Raw genomic sequence first — 19,470 nt, 5'->3', positions numbered from 1 at the left:
AACGGTAACCTCGTGGCCAGTCTTACCATATCTGAAGAGACGAAAACAATCCGAAACAAGTTATAAAAAAGTTATGGGATTTAAAGTGCAGTGTCTCTATAATGAAACGTTATAAATTTATGTGCAGAGATTGTGAAATTGCGGGCTCCGTTGGATGTTCAGCTGAATACCTCTTTGGTATTGAAAACGTCAAAAGATAGTTCGGCCTTAATCGCTGAATCTTTTCCGAATTCTCCGAGATCGCTGGCCTCAAAAAATGGTCTTGAAACCACTGTCACAACAAGCTTAGTCTGTGAAATCGGAAATTTGTTACCCCTAAGAATAAACAAATATGAGGGTCAATCTGGTGTGATCAATTCTGTCAATTTTGATGTGAGATCAAGTGATATTACTTTTAATCTCAGCACGTCGATTTGAGGTATAATTGACTGAATATTGAGAATACCCATGTATTTGTCTAAAATATAAATTATTTGATATCTCGAGGTTCAATTATGACATCTCCTGGCGAGACGTCAGATTTATCGCACGTTTTCTGTGTCTCCAACATTGACGTTTCTTTTCACACATGCGACTGAACCTCTAGTGCATTATAAAATAAATAATATTTTTTAGTAAGATCGATTAACTTTATTTTCAAATTAATCAGAACGTTCCAAAGTTTAATTGTTTGCGTGCAGTAACTTACCAGACCATCTCCTTAAAATCACTTGCTAAAAGATATCATCGTTTATGGATATTATGCTGTGTGACGAGGTAGTCAGTATAAATATGATCAGATTACAGCTTGTTCATTACTTACTCTGTCTGGAAAAACTGCCTACAATCGACCCCTGGATTGATTTAAAATTATTTTACAGGTAATAATCCAGAGTTAATCGGAACGTTGTTGCCGCAAAAATTACAGTCAATAGTTCAACACAAAATCAGTCCATTGCGATTCATAATTTTTGTGCCTGGAAATCACCGTGGATTGGACAAATATCTCTAATATGTCGTATACTGAACTAGAGTACGGATACCAGGTGAGTCTGGAAACAATACTTAAGTTATGTCATGCAACCAAATTATAGTCTCTGTACATATCTGCATGTTTCTCATGGCCATAAACAGTTCATTTGACTTCACTGTGGATCAAATGCAACTTTTGAAAAGTGGAAAGGGTCACAGTTGAAGAATAATGCCGACTAAGGAGAACGAAGAATATTTGAGTTCGTTTGAACCATTTTCTACAAAATCGGTTCTATTTTCCTCATATAAGATGCTCTCTATCCGGCCTGAAATTTTTGCCATCAACTTCCCTTGCCTGTACAGGTCAAGTGTTTCCTTAAAACTGGTATAGGTTTGGCTCCTCTTTTTGTGGTGACACCTTGGAGCTCCACCCCCTTTTTTTCTGTTCGTCATGCATTTCCTATTGCTTACATATTGGCCATCAGCCCGTACATTCCTCTGGCACTCATCCTCCTTTGAATTCATATCCGTTTCAATAATTGTCTCTCATACCTCGTCATTCTCAGCCCTAAACATACTGATATGTATACATCCAATAGTTCAACCGGAAAGTTATCGTTCGAATCAATGGTTCTAAACGTTGTCGTTTCGGGATCATTGCAAAAAATGTTTTGGCCTCCCAGCATTGGTTATAAGAATAACTGTGCGATTTAATCTCAGTCTTGACAATCCCTGTCTCGCTTTTCATTTCGTTCGTTTCATTGCTAATGTTCTTGGTCATTTTATTATTATAATAATGATGTGTTGACTGCAGTGACGTATATCAGCTTCTCTCCGCATGCTATTGGCATTGAAAATAAGTTTTACCCTTGACGGTGTTCAATGGTAAGTCAAGGTTCTGGTTTCTTGGATCTTTTTTTCAACATAGCGACCTACCGAACGTCAAATCCATGTGTCATTGAACTCGATGTAGATAAGTGTAGGAATATTATTTCTCAAGGGAATATAATTTAAGAAAACGAGCCATGTGAAGCGGTGCAAGGTTATAAAGGTGAACAAGTTATACTTGATCTGTTTCGTGTTGTACGTACAGGATCTGAAGAATGCAACAAGACCGATTTTCTACGTAGGAGATACTAAGCCCGGGCAACACTGCCATGGCCAATCCTCATCTTTGGTCTACCATTCGTCGGTACGAGTGAGTTATCATTACAATAATTCAACGAGTTAGTCACTTCTTTTTTACCCTCTCATTATCTCTTCCTCGTACACATCTCGTATAAGTGATTATGCAAGTCTCATATCACTCCTCAATGGGCATTCAATACGTCGTAATTATATCTTCATATCTAACATTATTATAAGATATCCAACATAGTGGTGATCATAGCATTCCACAATCAGTATTTTATCAAATTCCAGTGCTCCAACCTTGAGGCTGGTATTTGTTTTGGCTATCTATATGAATACACAAGGCTTAGATTTGCATTACCCCAATCTCAAAGTTGCAGATAGTATGATCTTTTGGTGTAAGCATTAGTTAAAGCTATCTAATATTTTTCTGTCGGGCCAGAAAATTACTACCATTCCTATCGAAGCACTAGAGGTTCAGTGAACAATCCGCAATGGCTGCGAGCTGTTATATAAGGATCCAGAAACCAGAAACATTTGATTTTTATTAAAATGAATATTTTTATTTCTAAAAAATTCTTCAACATCTCCAATTTTGTCTATATATAGTTAGCTTCCTAAAATCCACTTTTGGATGTCGCCCTATAGAAATACAAGAATTAGCCACAAATGTTTGACTAGTATGTTAGATTGTTAACCAACTCACGAATGTTTGTTAATGATATGCTGGAGCGAATATTTCTTGTTCTTTTTTGAAACCGTATGTACGTAGTACCTATAGTCATCCTAGATCTATGCGATAAATCCTGTAATGATGTACCTATTTGATGACTCCGATGAATCGGACTACCGCTGTTATTGTGATGATTGTTTTGTAAGTATAGTGAAAAAAAATAATTATGCTATCCCATTAGTCTAGAACAGCCTAGTGATTTGGGTCAGATGGATGGTCACAGCTCCGATGCCTAATGCCTAACTATACCAGCTGCAAGGAGTGAATTTATGCAAAATTATTGTGTAACAAGTATTCTGTTTCCCTACTTATAAAAGTCCTTTACAGGCTACCCTATAATATTAACCACATTAAAAATATAACCCTTTACAGAGAAATTAAACAGCAATATTCTTAGCAAGAGTAAACCCTAGAATGAAAGTGAATTCTAGGTATCTAAAGTAGAAAGCTTGCAGCTGAGGGCTTCAGGAAACATTTATTAATGTTTACATTTGTACCAATCACTTTAATAATTTGGTTTGGTACGCCTTAGGGTGAACTACCAAAGGGATGTCTTGACGAAGATAGCTGTATGGGAAGTACAACTTCTTTGGATGGGGAAGGAAAGCAAGTACTGGTGGGAGTCTGTGCGATGGCCAAAAAGTCCCAGAGTAAACCAATGAAAGAAATTCTTACTCGCCTCGAAGAATTCGAATATTTGAAAATTATCGTTTTCCCAGAAGAGGTCATACTGAAGGTATCACGTTATGATATAGAATTATATAGCTACGGCCTCTTTAACCCTGGCCCAAAGATAATAAACAGATTGTAATATAGATTTGACATATTTTCAGGAACCTGTCGAAGAATGGCCCATAGTTGATTGTCTAATAAGTTTTCACAGCAAGGGATTCCCACTAGATAAAGCCATACAGTATGCAAGCTTGCGCAATCCATTCATTATCAACAATCTTCGGATGCAATACGATATCCAGGTTTGCACACATGATTATTTCCTCTAGACTAGTACAACTTTTCTGTAGACCTCTGTAACTACAGTTACCAGAAAAATTGAATTTGTTTCCCAGGATCGCCGAAGAGTTTATTCCATATTAAATGGAGAGGGCATCGAGATTCCAAGATACGCTGTTCTAGACAGGGATTCTGCTGACCCAAAACGTACGCTCGCTTGGGGTTTGTTTATCCATGAGTTTTATCTATGATAAAAATCAAACCTGCTAATAATTGATTTACAGATCATGAGTTGGTTGAATCTGAAGATCATGTGGAAGTGAATGGAATAACGTTTAATAAGCCTTTTGTCGAGAAGCCAGTATCAGCCGAAGATCACAACATATATATATATTATCCTACATCCGCGGGTGGTGGAAGCCAGAGACTATTTCGAAAGGTGAGCGTCACCTGTAGTTGAAAAATGTCGTTAATGTGAAGTGTTTCGATTGCGGATTACGAGGCGTTTTTAAAAGGATTTCTCAATCAGTCGTACATAAATCGTATCTGCTCATGCATTGCTGTACATACAGATAGGCAGTCGAAGCAGCGTGTACTCCCCAGAATCTAGAGTTCGTAAAACGGGCTCTTATATCTACGAAGATTTCATGCCTACTGATGGCACAGATGTTAAAGTATACACAGTGGGACCCGACTATGCTCATGCCGAAGCAAGGAAGAGCCCCGCTCTTGATGGTAAAGTTGAAAGAGACTCGGAGGGAAAGGAAATACGGTATCCTGTTATTCTGAGCAATGCTGAAAAACTGATAAGCAGGAAGGTCTGCCTTGCGTTTAAACAAACTGTTTGTGGATTCGATTTGCTGAGGTAAGTAAATGTGGTCCCATTCATCTTCGATGCGATTCTGATATTAAAATTAGTCGATTAGCTTTACCGGTATTAAAGTGTTCATGCCAAGCTTGATACCTAAAAATATTGTAAGGTATATCATTCGTGTATTTTTCAGGCTTAATAATTATTCACATAATCAGTTATGCCTGTTTCAGAGCTAACGGTCAATCATTTGTTTGCGACGTTAACGGATTTAGTTTTGTCAAAAATTCTAACAAATACTACGACGATTGTGCTAAGATTTTGGGTAACATGATTCTCAGAGAATTAGCTCCAACTTTACATATTCCTTGGAGTGTTCCCTTCCAATTGGATGATCCACCAATCGTACCCACTACATTCGGTAAAATGTGAGAGCAATTTGGAAGTCTCTGGGTAGTGAACTCATATTTTCATCTGATAACTACCCAGATTAATACCGTGGAAATTATTTTTATCCGTCCCATTTTCCAGGATGGAGTTGAGATGTGTGGTAGCTGTGATCAGACATGGTGATAGAACTCCTAAGCAAAAAATGAAGGTTGAAGTTCGCCATCCTAAGTGAGTTAGATCACCGATGGCTGATAGCTTCGAACGTTGCAACAATTCTTCTTTTAATTTATCTGGAATTCTGTTCATAGATTTTTTGAGATATTTGCCAAGTACGACGGTTACAAACATGGTCACGTTAAATTGAAACGGCCTAAACAGTTGCAGGAAATTTTGGATACTGCACGTAGCCTACTGACAGAAATTCAACATCGAGCGGCGGGTCCGGAGTTGGAGGAGAAACAGGGAAAACTGGAACAATTGAAAAGTGTGCTAGAAATGTGAGCCAGAAAGTGGGATGATATATCCTCATGTAGAAAAATGGAATTTGATAATACTTTCGCCAACTTTTTCGATGTAGCAAAGCAATCTCCAACTGTAACATAAATTTTTTTTCCATCCAGGTATGGACACTTTTCAGGGATTAATCGTAAGGTCCAGATGAAATATCAGCCTAAGGGTAGGCCCAGAGGGAGCTCCTCAGATGACGGTAAAACTAATAGTATGCATGATTGATGATACCTATATTCATTTAAATTTCCGCCAGTAACTACCTAGGACTAACGTCATACAGGATGTTTATCATAATATTGGCGCCACTCAATGGGGTGTAATCACAACGAGAATACTCATCGTCCCAACCACAGAATTTGGTTTCTAGCGATTTTAATTTTTTCATCTGGTGTACTTGATGCTGCATAGTATCGAAACTTATGCATGAAACATAATAAGTGTGCATATTATCAGACAGGTTTGGGGAGCCCTCCTTAGTGCTGATTCTAAAATGGGGGGGAGAATTAACGCCGGCTGGACGAATTCAGGCTGAAGAACTTGGACGAATTTTTCGATGCATGTACCCCGGAGGTCAAGGTAGACACCTTAGCGGTTCGTATCTTCTTCTTATCTTCTTTTCGCATTGTAACCGACCCAACAACAGAACCCTCTTCACCTCAATACGAATAACTGGTTCTATCTTACAGGAGAATATGCTGGTGCTCAAGGCCTGGGCTTGCTTCGCCTGCATTCTACATTTCGTCACGATTTGAAAATTTATGCCAGTGACGAAGGCAGAGTCCAAATGACTGCAGCGGCCTTTGCCAAAGGTCTGCTTGCCCTGGAAGGTGAACTCACTCCAATTTTAGTACAAATGGTTAAGAGCGCCAATACCAATGGCCTTTTAGATAATGACTGTGACAGCAGTAAATATCAAAATATGTAAGCGGTACTTTTCATCATCCGAAGATTGAGATTGCCCAACAAGCTTTGTTTATCAAGTTTTTGTTTCAGGGTGAAGACACGATTGCACGAGCTGCTCCAGCAGGACAGAGAATTTACTCGGGAAGATCGAGAACAGATCAATCCGGGTAACGCGCTGAGCATAAACGCAGCAATGAATTTTGTGAAAAATCCAGTCAGGTGTTGTCAGCATGTCCACATCCTTATTCAAAAATTGATGGACATTGTTAGAATAAAAAAAGATGATCCGAAAACGAAAGGTGATGGTTAAAAAAATAATACCTCGTCTTTTATAACACTGCTGATATTTATGGTTCAGCTATCCAATTTTATCGGTTCACTATTGATACCATAGCGTTGCTTTACTCATTAACACTCAGATGCAATACTGTACCATGGAGAAACGTGGGAATTGATGGGCCGGCGATGGGGTAAAATTGAAAAAGATTTTTGCACGAAAAACAAGAGATTCGACATATCGAAAATTCCCGACATCTACGACTGTATTAAATACGATCTTCAACATAATAATCATACATTACAATTTGATCATGCCGAGGAGCTCTACATATACTCTAAATATCTAGCAGACATTGTGATACCCCAGGTAATTTATCAATTGTGTTTCGGAGATATTTTACATCTAAAAACAAATCTACAAATATGCACTTGTATTTTTTTCCTTCATTATTCTCTTCAGGAGTATGGGCTAACTGTTCAGGAAAAACTCACCATCGGACAAGGAATTTGCACGCCTTTGCTGAAAAAAATAAGAGCCGATCTCCAGAGAAATATTGAAGAGAGTGGGGAGGAAACCGTTAATAGATTGAATCCTAGGTATCTGAGAAATGCCACCAATTCACATCAATTCGAATAATAGCAACTTCACGTATATGAACTTTACAAAAATTTCCCATTTTAGATATTCGCATGGAGTTTCCAGCCCCGGACGACACGTGAGAACGAGGTTGTACTTCACCAGTGAAAGCCATGTGCACTCGCTGCTGACTGTACTACGATACGGAGGACTACTTGATGTGATTGTTCAAACATTTTTTGATATCCTACAGAAGTACACTCCCATGGGCTCGATTTTTACCGTGACTTTATAGGTGATCAAAGATGAGCAGTGGCGTCGCGCAATGGAGTACGTTAGCATGGTTTCGGAGTTGAACTACATGTCTCAAATTGTGGTCATGTTGTACGAGGACCCAACAAAGGACCCAAGTAGCGAAGAGCGTTTTCATGTCGAGCTCCATTTTAGTCCTGGCGTCAATTGTTGTGTCCAAAAAAACCTACCACCTGGACCTGGGTTCAGGCCCCACTCGCGCAACGAGAGTAGCCATAATCTTGTGAGTTTCTGTCTGAGGTACATCTTTTTAAAATAACCAGCAATCAGAGAATTGCCAGATTAATTTCTCGTTTTTTTACTCAGGGGGAAGCAGGGTCAGGGGCAGAAGGCAGCTCGCAGTGCAGCACTAGGATCGAAGAGGAGGATGCTGAAATAAGTAGTTTAGAGGATAACGCCACTAGTCTCGCTTCGCAATTGGTAAGGAAGGCAAATTACGAGGTTTTAAACGATGTAGTTGAACCACAGAACAGTGGCTCACGGATATTTGCATTTTGTAGACCACGTCACCTATAGATGAAACTGAACCTGCCTTGCCGCTGGATAATGAGAGTCCTAAAGTCAGCAGAGCCATAGACATGAGGGATTTGGATCCAATAATGGATGAACCCTTTGACAGCGGCTTCTTGCAGAGTTCGGCTCCAATTCCAATTAGGTAAGATACGAGATTTCTATCTTGAATGACCGACTATTTAAATATTATTCTGGTCAAAGTGCAAGAACAGTGGCAGGGCACGAAGCTGCGAGATTAGGCAGTCAACTTGCAGCGAATCAACGCCAACGGCGGGAATTGGAGGCAGCTGGAATAAATGAGCAACGAGCCAGAAGCTACGACCATCAAAGGCAGGAAAAACCAGTCAAAAGTAGGTGAACAAATTTGGATTTTAAACTCAGTAATATCTTTCAGCAATCTCTGCTTCGCTGAGCATCGGTAACAGCCTCACTCTGTTTGACATTTTACATTTCTCCACAGCTGCCGAAAAAGTACACTATCAAAGCCTGGATGCAGTCAATAAGGAAGGTATGTGGTTCGCCGAACTCTCAGAGTCAAGCCCTTTATTTGGCATGCCTAAAAAGCTCGTATCTCTATGGCCAGTTGAATTCCCAAGTAGATTAGATTATTATCCGCTTCTGATTGCATTCCTATCGGATATCTTTGCACAGTCTACTTTTCTGATCTGCCATTGTGTCGTTTTATGTAGATTTGTTAAGCTGGATTCACGGTGATTTCAGTAATCATTATTAGGACCTAAAATTCTCTAATCATTATTTTTGTGTTTGCCCATGAAATTCACTCCACGAACTGCCCCTCGCATCTTTGGAAATAGCCGTTTCTAACTCAGGGAAATTTCTTCTGCTCAATTGCTCAATGCTTTTTTCTAGTATAAAAATTAAAAATTCTGTTCGAGGACTACTGTGAAAATGGGATTTTCCGCACAGTAAAATTGAATTTCATTCTTCCATTGAAATGAATGAAAGCAGTCGAAGTTAATAATTGGCTACAAATCTAAAATTGAGCAGATAAAATGTATTTCACACAGAGTATTCGGTGGAGGGTTTTTAATAGATATTTTATTTCTTTTTCAATTCCTTTCTTGCCTTCTCCTCAATTCTATCACTCTGATATAAACTAATCGATTTTCTTGTGTCTTTTTTCGCGTGCTAACACGATTTACGAATAGCTAATCTGAATCGCTTCCGATCAACAATATTTAAATCTCAAGAAACTGTTGTTTACCCCGGTGAAAACTTTGAATTAACAAAGTTGCCAACATCCTTGGGGCGGTCATTTACATTAGCCGATCACCTCGGCCCGCCAGAAATGCCTGTAACCATAATTTGCAAATCAAAATCATCTTCAAATCCGTTGGTGACTTTTCACAGGGTTCCTATTGCCTTTCCTGATGCTTGGTGTTCAGCTCAGCATAAGACAAATGCTACTCACACTATTTCTATGCCACAATTGTCAACGCAATTCGAAACGTTTCATAGATCATACACAGAAGCCAGTTTATCCAATTTAAGAGTCCATGGTGAGTTATCTGACTGCAATCAGCCGCTCAAAATGTATATAGAAACAAAAATTGGTTTACCATAATTTAGGTAGAAAAAAAATCACAGATCTACGTTACCTGCTTGAATCACTCTTAACTTTTTGTTGTACGTTTCTATTATCAATAATCTCCAGGGAATGATGACTGTGCAAGTAACAAATTGTCGATAATAATCCAAGGAATCATATTACGCTGAATACCATTGTTTCGTTTTTATTTGCATTCACACAAATTGGAGGTAGTGATTGTGTAATCTCATGAAGTTTATTCAGTTTGAAACTTAATAACTAAGCTTTTTATTTATTGTTCTACGTTCTGAGCTAACTATCACGTAGAGATGGTTGTGATCTTTCCAACTCCAAGAGTAGTTTTCAAATAATTTAGTCTTAAAAATATATCACTGGTATGGATTCAAATGTCTGTTGCTTGAGTATCCCCTGTTTGTAATGCATTTATCCCATTGCAATGACACAGTCGGTCAAAAGGTCCCAAAGTCCAATCGACAAGCTTTATTGACCTTATTACCCTCTCAAAATCTATTCCCAGCACATACCTGTTGTCATTCAACCTTATCCTACCTGCACAGCAAGGCGTTATCGTCACAGCGTCTCTGGACAGATGACCTACTTCAAGATGCTAGGATACAACGTTAGCAAGAAACTTACCGGATCTACAAACAGTTTGTTCAGCACAGCTGTCATTAGCGGATCTTCCAGCGCCCCTGACCTAAAAGACATGGTGCCGCAACATGCATCTGCTGTAGCAGGTAAACTTTCCATTGATAACATTAGTACAATGCCGACACAGGTATTTGAATGAAGAAAAGGTCAACATGATTGGTTTGTTTCGTTTGCACGTTTTTTGCCAGCCATAGATGGGTTTGGAGGAGTTCCACCAATCAGGCCATTGGAAACACTGCACAACGCTTTGTCCCTCAGACAGTTGGATTCGTTTTTGGAAATGATGACCAGCCTGTCTTTTTTTCGGACTCCGGCCTCTTCGCCACCTAAATATCCATCTCCTGGTGGATCTGTACATGGATCGTTTTTACAAAATCTGAGCATAGGGGGAATCATTCGTGAATATAATTCAGCTGACAACGAGGCCATTAGGTAATATCTAAGTTGGTGCATTCCTCCGCTTGTGTATAGCTTATCTGATTTCATGCCAATTTTTTCTAACTAACACGTCAATCGAACTCGATTGCAGGAACCAACTTTCACCGACCAGTCCGAACAGTAAGTTTTCTTGGCAATTTGTCTCGTTGGATGAAGCCTACGATTGTATACCTTTGTCGATTTTCCATTCTCGTTATTAGGTGCAGGCTGGAGTAGTGGAGCCCCATCATTTTTGTCATCCGAGCCATCGTCTCCTGCCCCAACATCGGCGGGAGAATGCAGCATGTCGACCAGCCTAGGAAGTAACGATGGGTAATTTCTCTGCTACACTCGCGAAGACTGGAATGACGCTTATCATACATAATTTTCAGAATGCACCTGTTCAATATGGTCCATCAATTTCCTACAACCCCAGATGTGAATCTGGAACGCAACAACGTCCGTATGGGGATTGATCACGGCTGCAGAGAAAGCCGTGGTAGTATTTCGTTCACTGATTACTACAGTAATGAAGATGGTCAAATTCTCAGAGCTTGCAAAGAAGACAATTCCAAAATAAGCAAAATATCCGGATGGGTTGAAGATGCGAAGATTGTCGATAATATTGACGAAGACGAGGACCACACACTGACGCTGAGGCAGAGTGAGGAGCAAAAGAAACAGGATATCAAATTTATATTCGAGCAACAGGAAAATCCCAATCCAGTTCCATCGAGTTATGGCTATAAAAAAATTGGCAGGTGAGCCATTGCGAGCTGAGAATTCAAAATTGCTCCCAACCTGACCTGTACGATTTTGAGATATTTATAATAGCTTGTTCATCTGATTTGCTAACTTTAGATTCAGAGTGGAAAGCATGGAAATATCGGACGACGACGTAAGGGTGAAAGATTATGTCGCCGCGAGTAATAGCGGCTCTAAAAATCTTGGGAAATCAACTCCAACTAAGGAGCAGCATGTCCAGGATAGAAAAGTATCAATACCACCGCTTAGCAAAGACAGCGATAACGATCAAATAAGATCGGATCGGCCGTCCACCAGTTACCGAGATGATTCCGGTAAGAGTAGTTATTCAAAATCCCAAGATGCACGGCAATTGCCCGTGAATCCAGAGTCGCATACGAATTTCCCCGGCGATTATTCGGCAGAAATTTCCGATGCTCGTCACGAGGATCCACAAGACCCTGAAAATTTGTTAATCGAGCCAATGGAAACAACTTCTAATGATGAGCCAAATCTCGATCAGCCTCTAGAACCTTTACTCACGCTTGCAAGCAGTCTGAACGACAGAGCAAATGTTAAAATTGGTTTTGATGTTCGAAATGAAAAAATGGGGTAAAGTATAAAAAAAAAAAAGTTCAAAATAATGATATTTATTGTTCGTGTCCACGCAAACAACTTGGCTCAGGTAATTTTGTTGGTATTATTCATCTTTTACTGCTATTCTTACTATTCACTACACACGCATTGGTAGAAAAATCCGAAGTTAGTTCTAGGTGAGCCAGCACTAATAATATACCCTTTCGTTAACTAACCTCTGGCTGTGCCCAAGGCTAAATTTGCCTGAGTTGTGTAGAAAAAGAATAAAAGTTCTTCTATGGGCATGAAAAAAGAAAATTTTATTGCTTGGGCACGGGTATGAGATTAATTGATAACCGATGATAGTGAATCGTAAATCACAATAAAGGAAAGATGCACATTGAAGTTGTTAAAAGAACTGATGATTTCTTAATTCAGCCTTTTGACTTTTGAAAAACTCAACATTTAGATCGATCAGTCTTTTTCTTTGGTTTTTTTCAAATGAAGTTTTTCGAGACAGTCATTGGCTGGGAGTTAGATGATCATGAAAGTTACTACATTCACTTAATTAATAACTCGTTTATTTCATCCACTACATAAGGCTTTGTACATGTTTATACCTAGGGCTGTACGGCTCAAATCAGTTTAACCAGTTACAATGGGCAATTTCAATAATTAGCTGATGGTTCATAAATCAGCGGTGAAAGAGATCAGTGGTTTCGAACCTTGAAGGTACATCTGGGTGTCTCTAGCATAAATACTCAAATAGCAACTTCTACTTTTATCTTTGAAGTTGCAGGGTAAGCATGAACCGGTTGTTCATGAACTCCTAAATTGGCTTACTATCACTTGCGATGAATCAAATGATTTCAGCGGCTTTTTCAATAAGTTGATTTGTTTTTGATGACTTAATTTCTTTATGTCAACTAACTCTGCCATCGATTGAATAACTAAATTGGCCAGCTCGAAACAGCTCAGCCGCATGGCCCTATTTACAATTTAAATTCATTGATCAATCATTTTGCTGCGGTCGTTGGCATCAAAATCCAAAGGGTCCAAGGTACTGCTGTATGCCTTCAGCAAATAACGAGCACCCAATATCCGTTGGACAAAGCACGTTTTATACACAAGTAGCGTTTTCTTCTAGTCACTGTCCGATCCAGATTCGGATAACTGGAGGTCATCCTTAAGCAAATTAGGGGGCATCAACAACGAGGGAGAGGCCATACTGTTTGAATGCCCTGAAAATTGCAGACATGTAATTAAAATCAGAATACGATAATAGGAGGTGGCCGAAGTCTTTGGCATATTGGAAATGGGAGGCGTGCGACAAGCAGAGTGTCCTCAAGATGAAAATTGTGAGAAAAAATTCTACTTGCCATTGGTTATCATAGGTACTGGTACATTTTCAGCATCAGAATCACTGTCCGAGCTGTCCGAGCTCGAACTACTGGAGCTGGAGTCGCTGAGGGCACCTTCTTCGCTTTCTGCGATTATGGGAGCACTTTCCTCAATCGTTCTTTCCCTAGCAACTGGTACCTCGGTTCGGGGTGGAGCTGTACCGTGCGAGGATTCAGCAGGAATCGGCATAGATGAAAGGGCAAAATCATCGTTGTCCAAACCAATCATTGGAAGACTGGCTAAAGTCGATGGAAGCATGGATGGTGGCACAGGGGAACTGAAATTTCGAATATCACGAAAATAAGTGATCAAGAGTCCAGATTGAACCTTTGTAAATTATCATCAACTTAATTCCGTGTTCGACAAATACCTGCTGGTGGATATATTTGGTGGACTCTTTCCATGATAGGGTGACACTTGGAGCGGACTGTGTTGTTTAGGATGGAGCTGAACGGTAGGCTCCTTCTTTTTACCACTTGTTACTTTGGTTCTGCCATTTGCCCTTCCATGAGTTGGGCTCCTCTTAGTTTCCACCGGTGTGAAAGGTCGGTTGTTGCTATTCTGGCCAGGAATGCTCAAAAACGACTGAGACTTGGTTTCAGTCCTGTTCCCACATAACAGACAAATAAAAATCATCTCAATGCTTTGGTGAGATGTCAAGATACAACTTACCGTGTCTTTTTCACTTGTATGTTTGAGGATAACTTTTCGAGCGTGACTTCCCCAGTTGTTCGGTCAATTATTAAAACACATTCTTTGTGATATGCCCGCTGAGAACCCTTGAACACAGTATGGGGTGTTCCTGCTCCATCTAAATGCGGCACGGTCACCGTCATGGTATTATTTGTGCCGACATCAACTTGCGCCATTTTAGATACATCCACGCTGGCTGGCTTGAAGTCATCTGGAAGGTAATGGATAAACGTGCGAGTTGAAGCATCGCATAAGTAGAGACAGTCAAGCGATGTGGATTTTGACAGTTAACATTGTGTCGAAGAACACTAGAAATGTCAGTTTGCTGTGAATAACGTACAGAAGCTGTTGCAGATGTTAGAATCACGCCAATGATACAGGTGTAATACTTACACTTCAGCGTGTGAAAGGCAGTTGATTTTTTATTGGTAAAACTGGGACCTAACTTGAGTTCTCTAACTTCAGAGCCGAGCCCAAGTTTGTCGGCCATCTCGCAGATAAAGGCTAAGTGTAAGTGTCTGCAATTCAATAAAATGAAAGGTTCAAGTTCCAGGTGTCGTGCGATGAAAAATTTCAATTCATTGAAGCGATGTAAACAGAGAGGAGGCCAACTAAGCAACAAGATTTCTCAGTCAGTCACGATACATTTTTGACTCCTCTCCACCCTTTTCTGATAACACTCTAACTTTTTTGCAGACCCAACAATCATCTGGTCAAAATATGGCTGGGTAGATAAGAAGTGATAAGTCAATAACAACTACGATTCTTGATAGACAACTCGGCGTAGAGTACATCTTTTGACTAGGAATGAATAGGAAAAGAGAAAAGCAAACAAAAGGGTAGAAAATCGGGATCGCTTGCGATGGTATGAACCATCTGGTTGGATTGAACAGGGGTTTACGACTTGGTCTGATAACTTAAATATACACGACAAAATGTTATGAGAAGCTGGGTGAAAATTTTGGTAATAACTTGCCTCGAAATTACGCTACATATTCCATTGACCCAATTTTAAGTCTCGGGGCTGTTAACTCTCCTACCCAATGTACGCACGGCGTGACAAGTAAATGAAGGAAGGGGAATATACCGAATAGCGTCAAAATGGCATCCGGCACTGTACATCGCTCTTTGATAGAACGATTCTGGCGAGCCCGCCCTTGCCGTCTCTCCTAACTTGTTGCGCTCGTTCCGGCCTCAAGAGAAGTGAACGCATTGAAAGTGTGTTGCATGGAGATATGCGTGACGTCAGTATTTTTAACTAGCATCCAGTGCAGCGCGTATATAATTTATCGGAAAAAGGCGCAACACAACACAAGGGGGATCGCAGCGTTAGCACATCCTGATTAAATAATAATACACCGTAACATAACCTTGAACAAGCTCATCGATCACTCTTTTGAACAGAACAAAACGTTCGACCATCATCATTTTCTGGGTAAGAATTTCCGATCCGCTTCTACGATCACTGCGCATTTATTCTAAACATGGGGGAAAACTGAAAACTACTTTGATATTTACTCGAGCCACAGTCGAGCGTTGACTGGGAACAAATCTTCAGTCAGCGAGTCGAGAGAAAATATTGACAGTTGATTATGGCATAAATTGAATTAATTTTAAGTTGTTGGTCCTCGCTCACTGTTGAAACCCGACGAGTTGCCTAATGTGGTTGTACGTGCAAAACTATCAACCATAGAAGTTATGCAAGACTCACTGGGATTTATGAAGTAATTGATCTTCAGATCAATGTTTGAATGAAGTAATGAATATGTCTCAAAACATGTAACTTTTATTTGAACAAACGAAATGATTCATAACGTGAGGCAAGTTATGAGTTCATTCGTTTTCTGCTCAATGGTCGCAAGAATATAGAGATCAGTGGTTGGGAAATAGTGCCATAAATAGTTCATTAGTTATAGTGTACAATAGTCATATTTAACAACATATTTATCGAAATTGAACGCTAATCATTGCCTAACTATGCAAAACGTAATAGTTGTTAGATAATAATAAATAGTTGTCGATAATAATGCAATGAAATCTGTTATATTTTACGAATGAATATGTTGTTCAAAAAAGATCCTAGAATACGACATAGTTATCCATGCAGTTTTCTCCACAAACATTACACTTATTGCTGTAAATAGAAAAGTATTTCCCTATTGTGTGATTGCTACTACCAGACGTTAAGTCCTGAGGCATAAAACAAATTTTTCAATAACTTACTTCTTTGTAAATCTATAGAATATTTTTATTTTTATGGGAAATTTAGTCGCTCCAATAAAATCAATTGAATGAACTTTTGAAGATTACTATTAAAACGCCAAACAAACGGTGATCTCGAATTAATTTTAGAACAGAGGAAATTGCCTGGATGAGAGTCGAGATCTTGACCAAAATTCAATTCCATCTTATTCAAAATTTTGAACCCCTGGCAAAGTCAAAGGTGCTCTCTAGAGAGCGTACATGGAGAGCATATACCACTCAAAAAAAGTGATATCGATGACCGAATCATGAAAGAATCAATAATATAAATTTGTTCCATGTTGTCGGTAAGTCAAACATACCCCAAGGAATCACTGGATATCACTAAATATGTACAATGAATACGATCCAACTGTTGTAGCCATTACAGAGAATATGCTGGTTCGGCTTATTTCAACAGTGTTATAATACATTTCTCTAATAAATGAAACTGCCGCGATCCCGAGATGCGTGATATCTTGGATTACTTGAGGTATTCATTTGAAATCGTATGACTAAGTGTATTTGAAACATGCTTCTTTTCCCCACATGGGCCATCCTTGATTTTGATGCATAGTCTAGATTTGCTGTGACTACAATCCACTATTCACCAAAAAAGTGTTCTTGAAGGATTTCACTAGTTCAAACTAGGCGTCTGTTCTTTGTCCCACTGTATTTCAATACTGGGCCATTTCGTTTGCAACACCGTCAACATCGGATTACTATCTAAAATACATTTTACTGTACATTCCAGCAAAACTGCTTGCCCCCTACGATATACGACTTTGTTGTCTATATTGCTGCGTGGTAATCCATTGTAATGGAACAACGTAAAAGTATCTGGGCACATCCTTGGATCGTCAGGAAAAAATTCTTCCATAAACGCAGCAAGTAAAATTATCCCCAGAGATTCACTGTCCAATTTCTTCTTCATAATCTCGACACTGCAATTGATGAAGCCAAATTAAAATTGGAAATTTTCTACAAGCTTATGTAAGAGTTTAGAGAATATCCCCACTATTCTGAGTCAGCGACAAGATCCAATTCGGCAAGGACGTCTTGCAGTAGGTTGGCTGAGATAAATTTGTATCCGTCAGGGTCAAACTTTTGAAAAACCCTCCGAGCATGCTCCGCTGGAGTCTCGGAACTTACGAGTCGTCTTTCAGAAGAGAACAGAACTGTCAAGTGAGTCTCAGAACCGAGAACCCAAATGGGATGCGACGGTGATTTTAAAAACGTTCCCACTTCACAGTATCTCAAGTGTTCCAACAGGGCTAAGAAACCAACTGCATTTTGTTTGTCTATTCCTCGCAGTTCTGAAAGTGATGAAAACAGAAATCAAGCTTGATTTAAAAAATCTATTCATTATCGATAAGTAAATTCAAAACTCACTGAGTCCACCTATGTCTTGATCGTGATCCCATACATGTCCAACTGCACGTCCGGTCAGCATTAAATTAATTAAACTTTGACTGCCATAGCCGTAAGTCGAGTCTATCAGTGGCTCGGTTGGATCAGACATTTCCTGCTGCATCCCAGCCAAACCTTTTGTACATACAACCGTGTAAAGCAGTAACAAAACTCCAAAAGGATTTTTCAACATTTCAATTTTGTCAGAGAAGAACTTTCTCAGCTCCTCCGAACTATCCACAGTTAATATCCTGAAAAAGACCAGGTTAAAATTTTCATAAAACCATTAGAAAAATGTGACAATTGAATCTATTGAAAAATTTCAGCTACCTCAATTGTGAGTGGAAAAAATCAGGTTCCAAGTGAAGCCTGTTTATGGTTGTACTTCCCTCTTGGAGAACATCATCGGCTTTTTCAGCTGACAAATCAGATTGAAGGTCAGCCTCGCCTGTGTCAACATTTTGGCAGTTGACTGTTGGGCTGTTCTGCATAGGTATGTGAACTATGCAGTATCTGGGTCTTTCTCTATTGGTAGCCTGTGCCACAATCTCTGTCATTGCGCTGACTAGAAGTAAATTGCATTGCTCAAGACTCAACTCTTTCCAATTTGTCATGTCATTTTGCAGCAGCAATTGCTTCAGTATAAATGCCTGCACCGGTGCTATCACCGCACAGGGTCCTCCCGCTTCTTGGACAAGAGCAGTTGGTTCGTCATTACTGAAGAAAAAACCTGCAAACCCAATTCTTGGATCAAGCATCTTTCAATTTGTTATATTTCTCATGGATTTACTAGGGAGGAGTTCTCTTTCTCTTGGAATCTTTACCTTAAACAGGCATAAATAAATTATGGGCCAAAAGGCAGGAGACACTGCTGTGTCGGTACTGAACAATTGATGAATAACTAAACGGTGAGACAGATAACCTGACCACATTTCGGTTTATCTCGATAGTTTGAAAATCCATAAGCAGTAGTAAATATGATTGGGACCAAAGTATCGGTTAATCTAACCTTGGGACCATCGTTTGAAGACGTCGTCCTTGACAGAAGAACCCCAAAGCAGTGTTTTAACTTCTTGAACGAGATCTATGTCGGTAGTTGAATTTCCGGCCATTATATAGGTTTAACCGAGAGAATATCGCTTCGGTCAAGCGAAACACTCGCGGATATCAAACGACCAATATTAGTAGCAACATCCTATTATCATTGTGATAATAATAGTTTGTCGAAAGAAACAATACTGAATAACCTATATTTCACAAGCGACAATGGCAAAGTCTTCCCATCGTGGTTATTATTCTACGAATGACGCTTCTTCGGTCGTTGATTTTATCTCTGGTGGTGGTCGGGGATATGGGTCGGTCCCTCCGTGAATTACTAGACTTCACGTGCTTGCTAGCAGGATTACCAAAGATTCTGTTTGGTAGCGCTGACGTCGGAAATGTCAGATTTTGAGATGCATTTTTGTTTCATTTTTTCCAAAATGGCAGCTTTGACAGGGGCGTATTAAGGGTTGCATAGGCCTGCATTTTGACATATGTCATATGAATGAAAAATCATGAGACAAATCGAGAAAAATCAGAAAGATGGAAAAAGGCAGGGATTTTCTGTATTTAGATCTTGGTAAGCAGAATCTGATGACAAAATTGAACGACTGAGAGTTATGAAGATATTACAAGTTCTTTGATTTTTTAAGCGCACGCAGTTT

At 39.5% G+C, this 19,470-nt stretch overlaps 3 protein-coding genes across 6 annotated transcripts; 1 reads left to right on the top strand and 2 right to left on the bottom strand.

Moving 5' to 3' along the window:
* Window positions 1-7: 7 nt before the first annotated feature.
* LOC105683586 (inositol hexakisphosphate and diphosphoinositol-pentakisphosphate kinase 2) lies at window positions 8-12,424 on the top strand. Of its 3 annotated transcripts, none has more exons than XM_048658040.1 (30): window positions 8-418; window positions 861-1,025; window positions 2,045-2,149; window positions 3,348-3,551; window positions 3,649-3,789; window positions 3,883-3,973; window positions 4,051-4,205; window positions 4,339-4,631; window positions 4,796-5,005; window positions 5,109-5,195; window positions 5,276-5,464; window positions 5,588-5,685; window positions 5,931-6,068; window positions 6,164-6,398; window positions 6,471-6,679; window positions 6,800-7,026; window positions 7,120-7,256; window positions 7,342-7,456; window positions 7,532-7,771; window positions 7,855-7,968; window positions 8,049-8,203; window positions 8,263-8,411; window positions 8,522-8,569; window positions 9,231-9,581; window positions 10,189-10,368; window positions 10,477-10,714; window positions 10,812-10,840; window positions 10,921-11,032; window positions 11,092-11,460; window positions 11,561-12,424. In XM_048658040.1, exons 2-30 carry the CDS (start codon window positions 993-995, stop codon window positions 12,057-12,059), a joined length of 5,151 nt encoding a protein of 1,716 aa, XP_048513997.1. In that variant the 5' UTR covers window positions 8-418; window positions 861-992; the 3' UTR covers window positions 12,060-12,424. The 3 variants fall into 3 exon arrangements, with proteins under 3 accessions (XP_048513997.1, XP_048513999.1, XP_048513996.1); XM_048658042.1 differs by having other exon boundaries at window positions 9-418; window positions 4,811-5,005; XM_048658039.1 differs by having other exon boundaries at window positions 12-418; window positions 10,471-10,714.
* A 159-nt stretch (window positions 12,425-12,583) lies between these two features.
* Window positions 12,584-15,295, bottom strand: LOC105683594 (ell-associated factor Eaf). Of its 2 annotated transcripts, XM_012396315.3 has the most exons (6): window positions 15,090-15,295; window positions 14,507-14,631; window positions 14,093-14,324; window positions 13,791-14,024; window positions 13,399-13,697; window positions 12,584-13,260 (listed from the first exon to the last, which is right to left on the bottom strand). In XM_012396315.3, the coding sequence occupies exons 2-6, from the start codon at window positions 14,601-14,603 to the stop codon at window positions 13,163-13,165; spliced, it is 960 nt and encodes a 319-aa protein (XP_012251738.2). In that variant the 5' UTR covers window positions 14,604-14,631; window positions 15,090-15,295; the 3' UTR covers window positions 12,584-13,162. The 2 variants fall into 2 exon arrangements, with proteins under 2 accessions (XP_012251738.2, XP_048514012.1); XM_048658055.1 differs by lacking the exon at window positions 15,090-15,295 and having other exon boundaries at window positions 14,093-14,421; window positions 14,507-14,775.
* Window positions 15,296-15,881: 586 nt separating this feature from the next.
* Window positions 15,882-19,163, bottom strand: LOC105683585 (ubiquitin carboxyl-terminal hydrolase MINDY-3 homolog). The gene is made up of 5 exons (XM_012396277.3): window positions 18,774-19,163; window positions 18,095-18,494; window positions 17,747-18,015; window positions 17,373-17,670; window positions 15,882-17,298 (listed from the first exon to the last, which is right to left on the bottom strand). The coding sequence occupies exons 1-5, from the start codon at window positions 18,874-18,876 to the stop codon at window positions 16,992-16,994; spliced, it is 1,377 nt and encodes a 458-aa protein (XP_012251700.1). The 5' UTR covers window positions 18,877-19,163; the 3' UTR covers window positions 15,882-16,991.
* Window positions 19,164-19,470: the final 307 nt, after the last annotated feature.

Source organism: Athalia rosae, chromosome 7 (genome assembly GCF_917208135.1).
Source record: "Athalia rosae chromosome 7, iyAthRosa1.1, whole genome shotgun sequence".
Lineage (NCBI taxonomy): Eukaryota > Metazoa > Arthropoda > Insecta > Hymenoptera > Athaliidae > Athalia > Athalia rosae.
The sequence above is the reverse complement of the archived record's forward strand: the minus strand, read 5'-3'. Positions and strand labels throughout refer to the sequence as shown.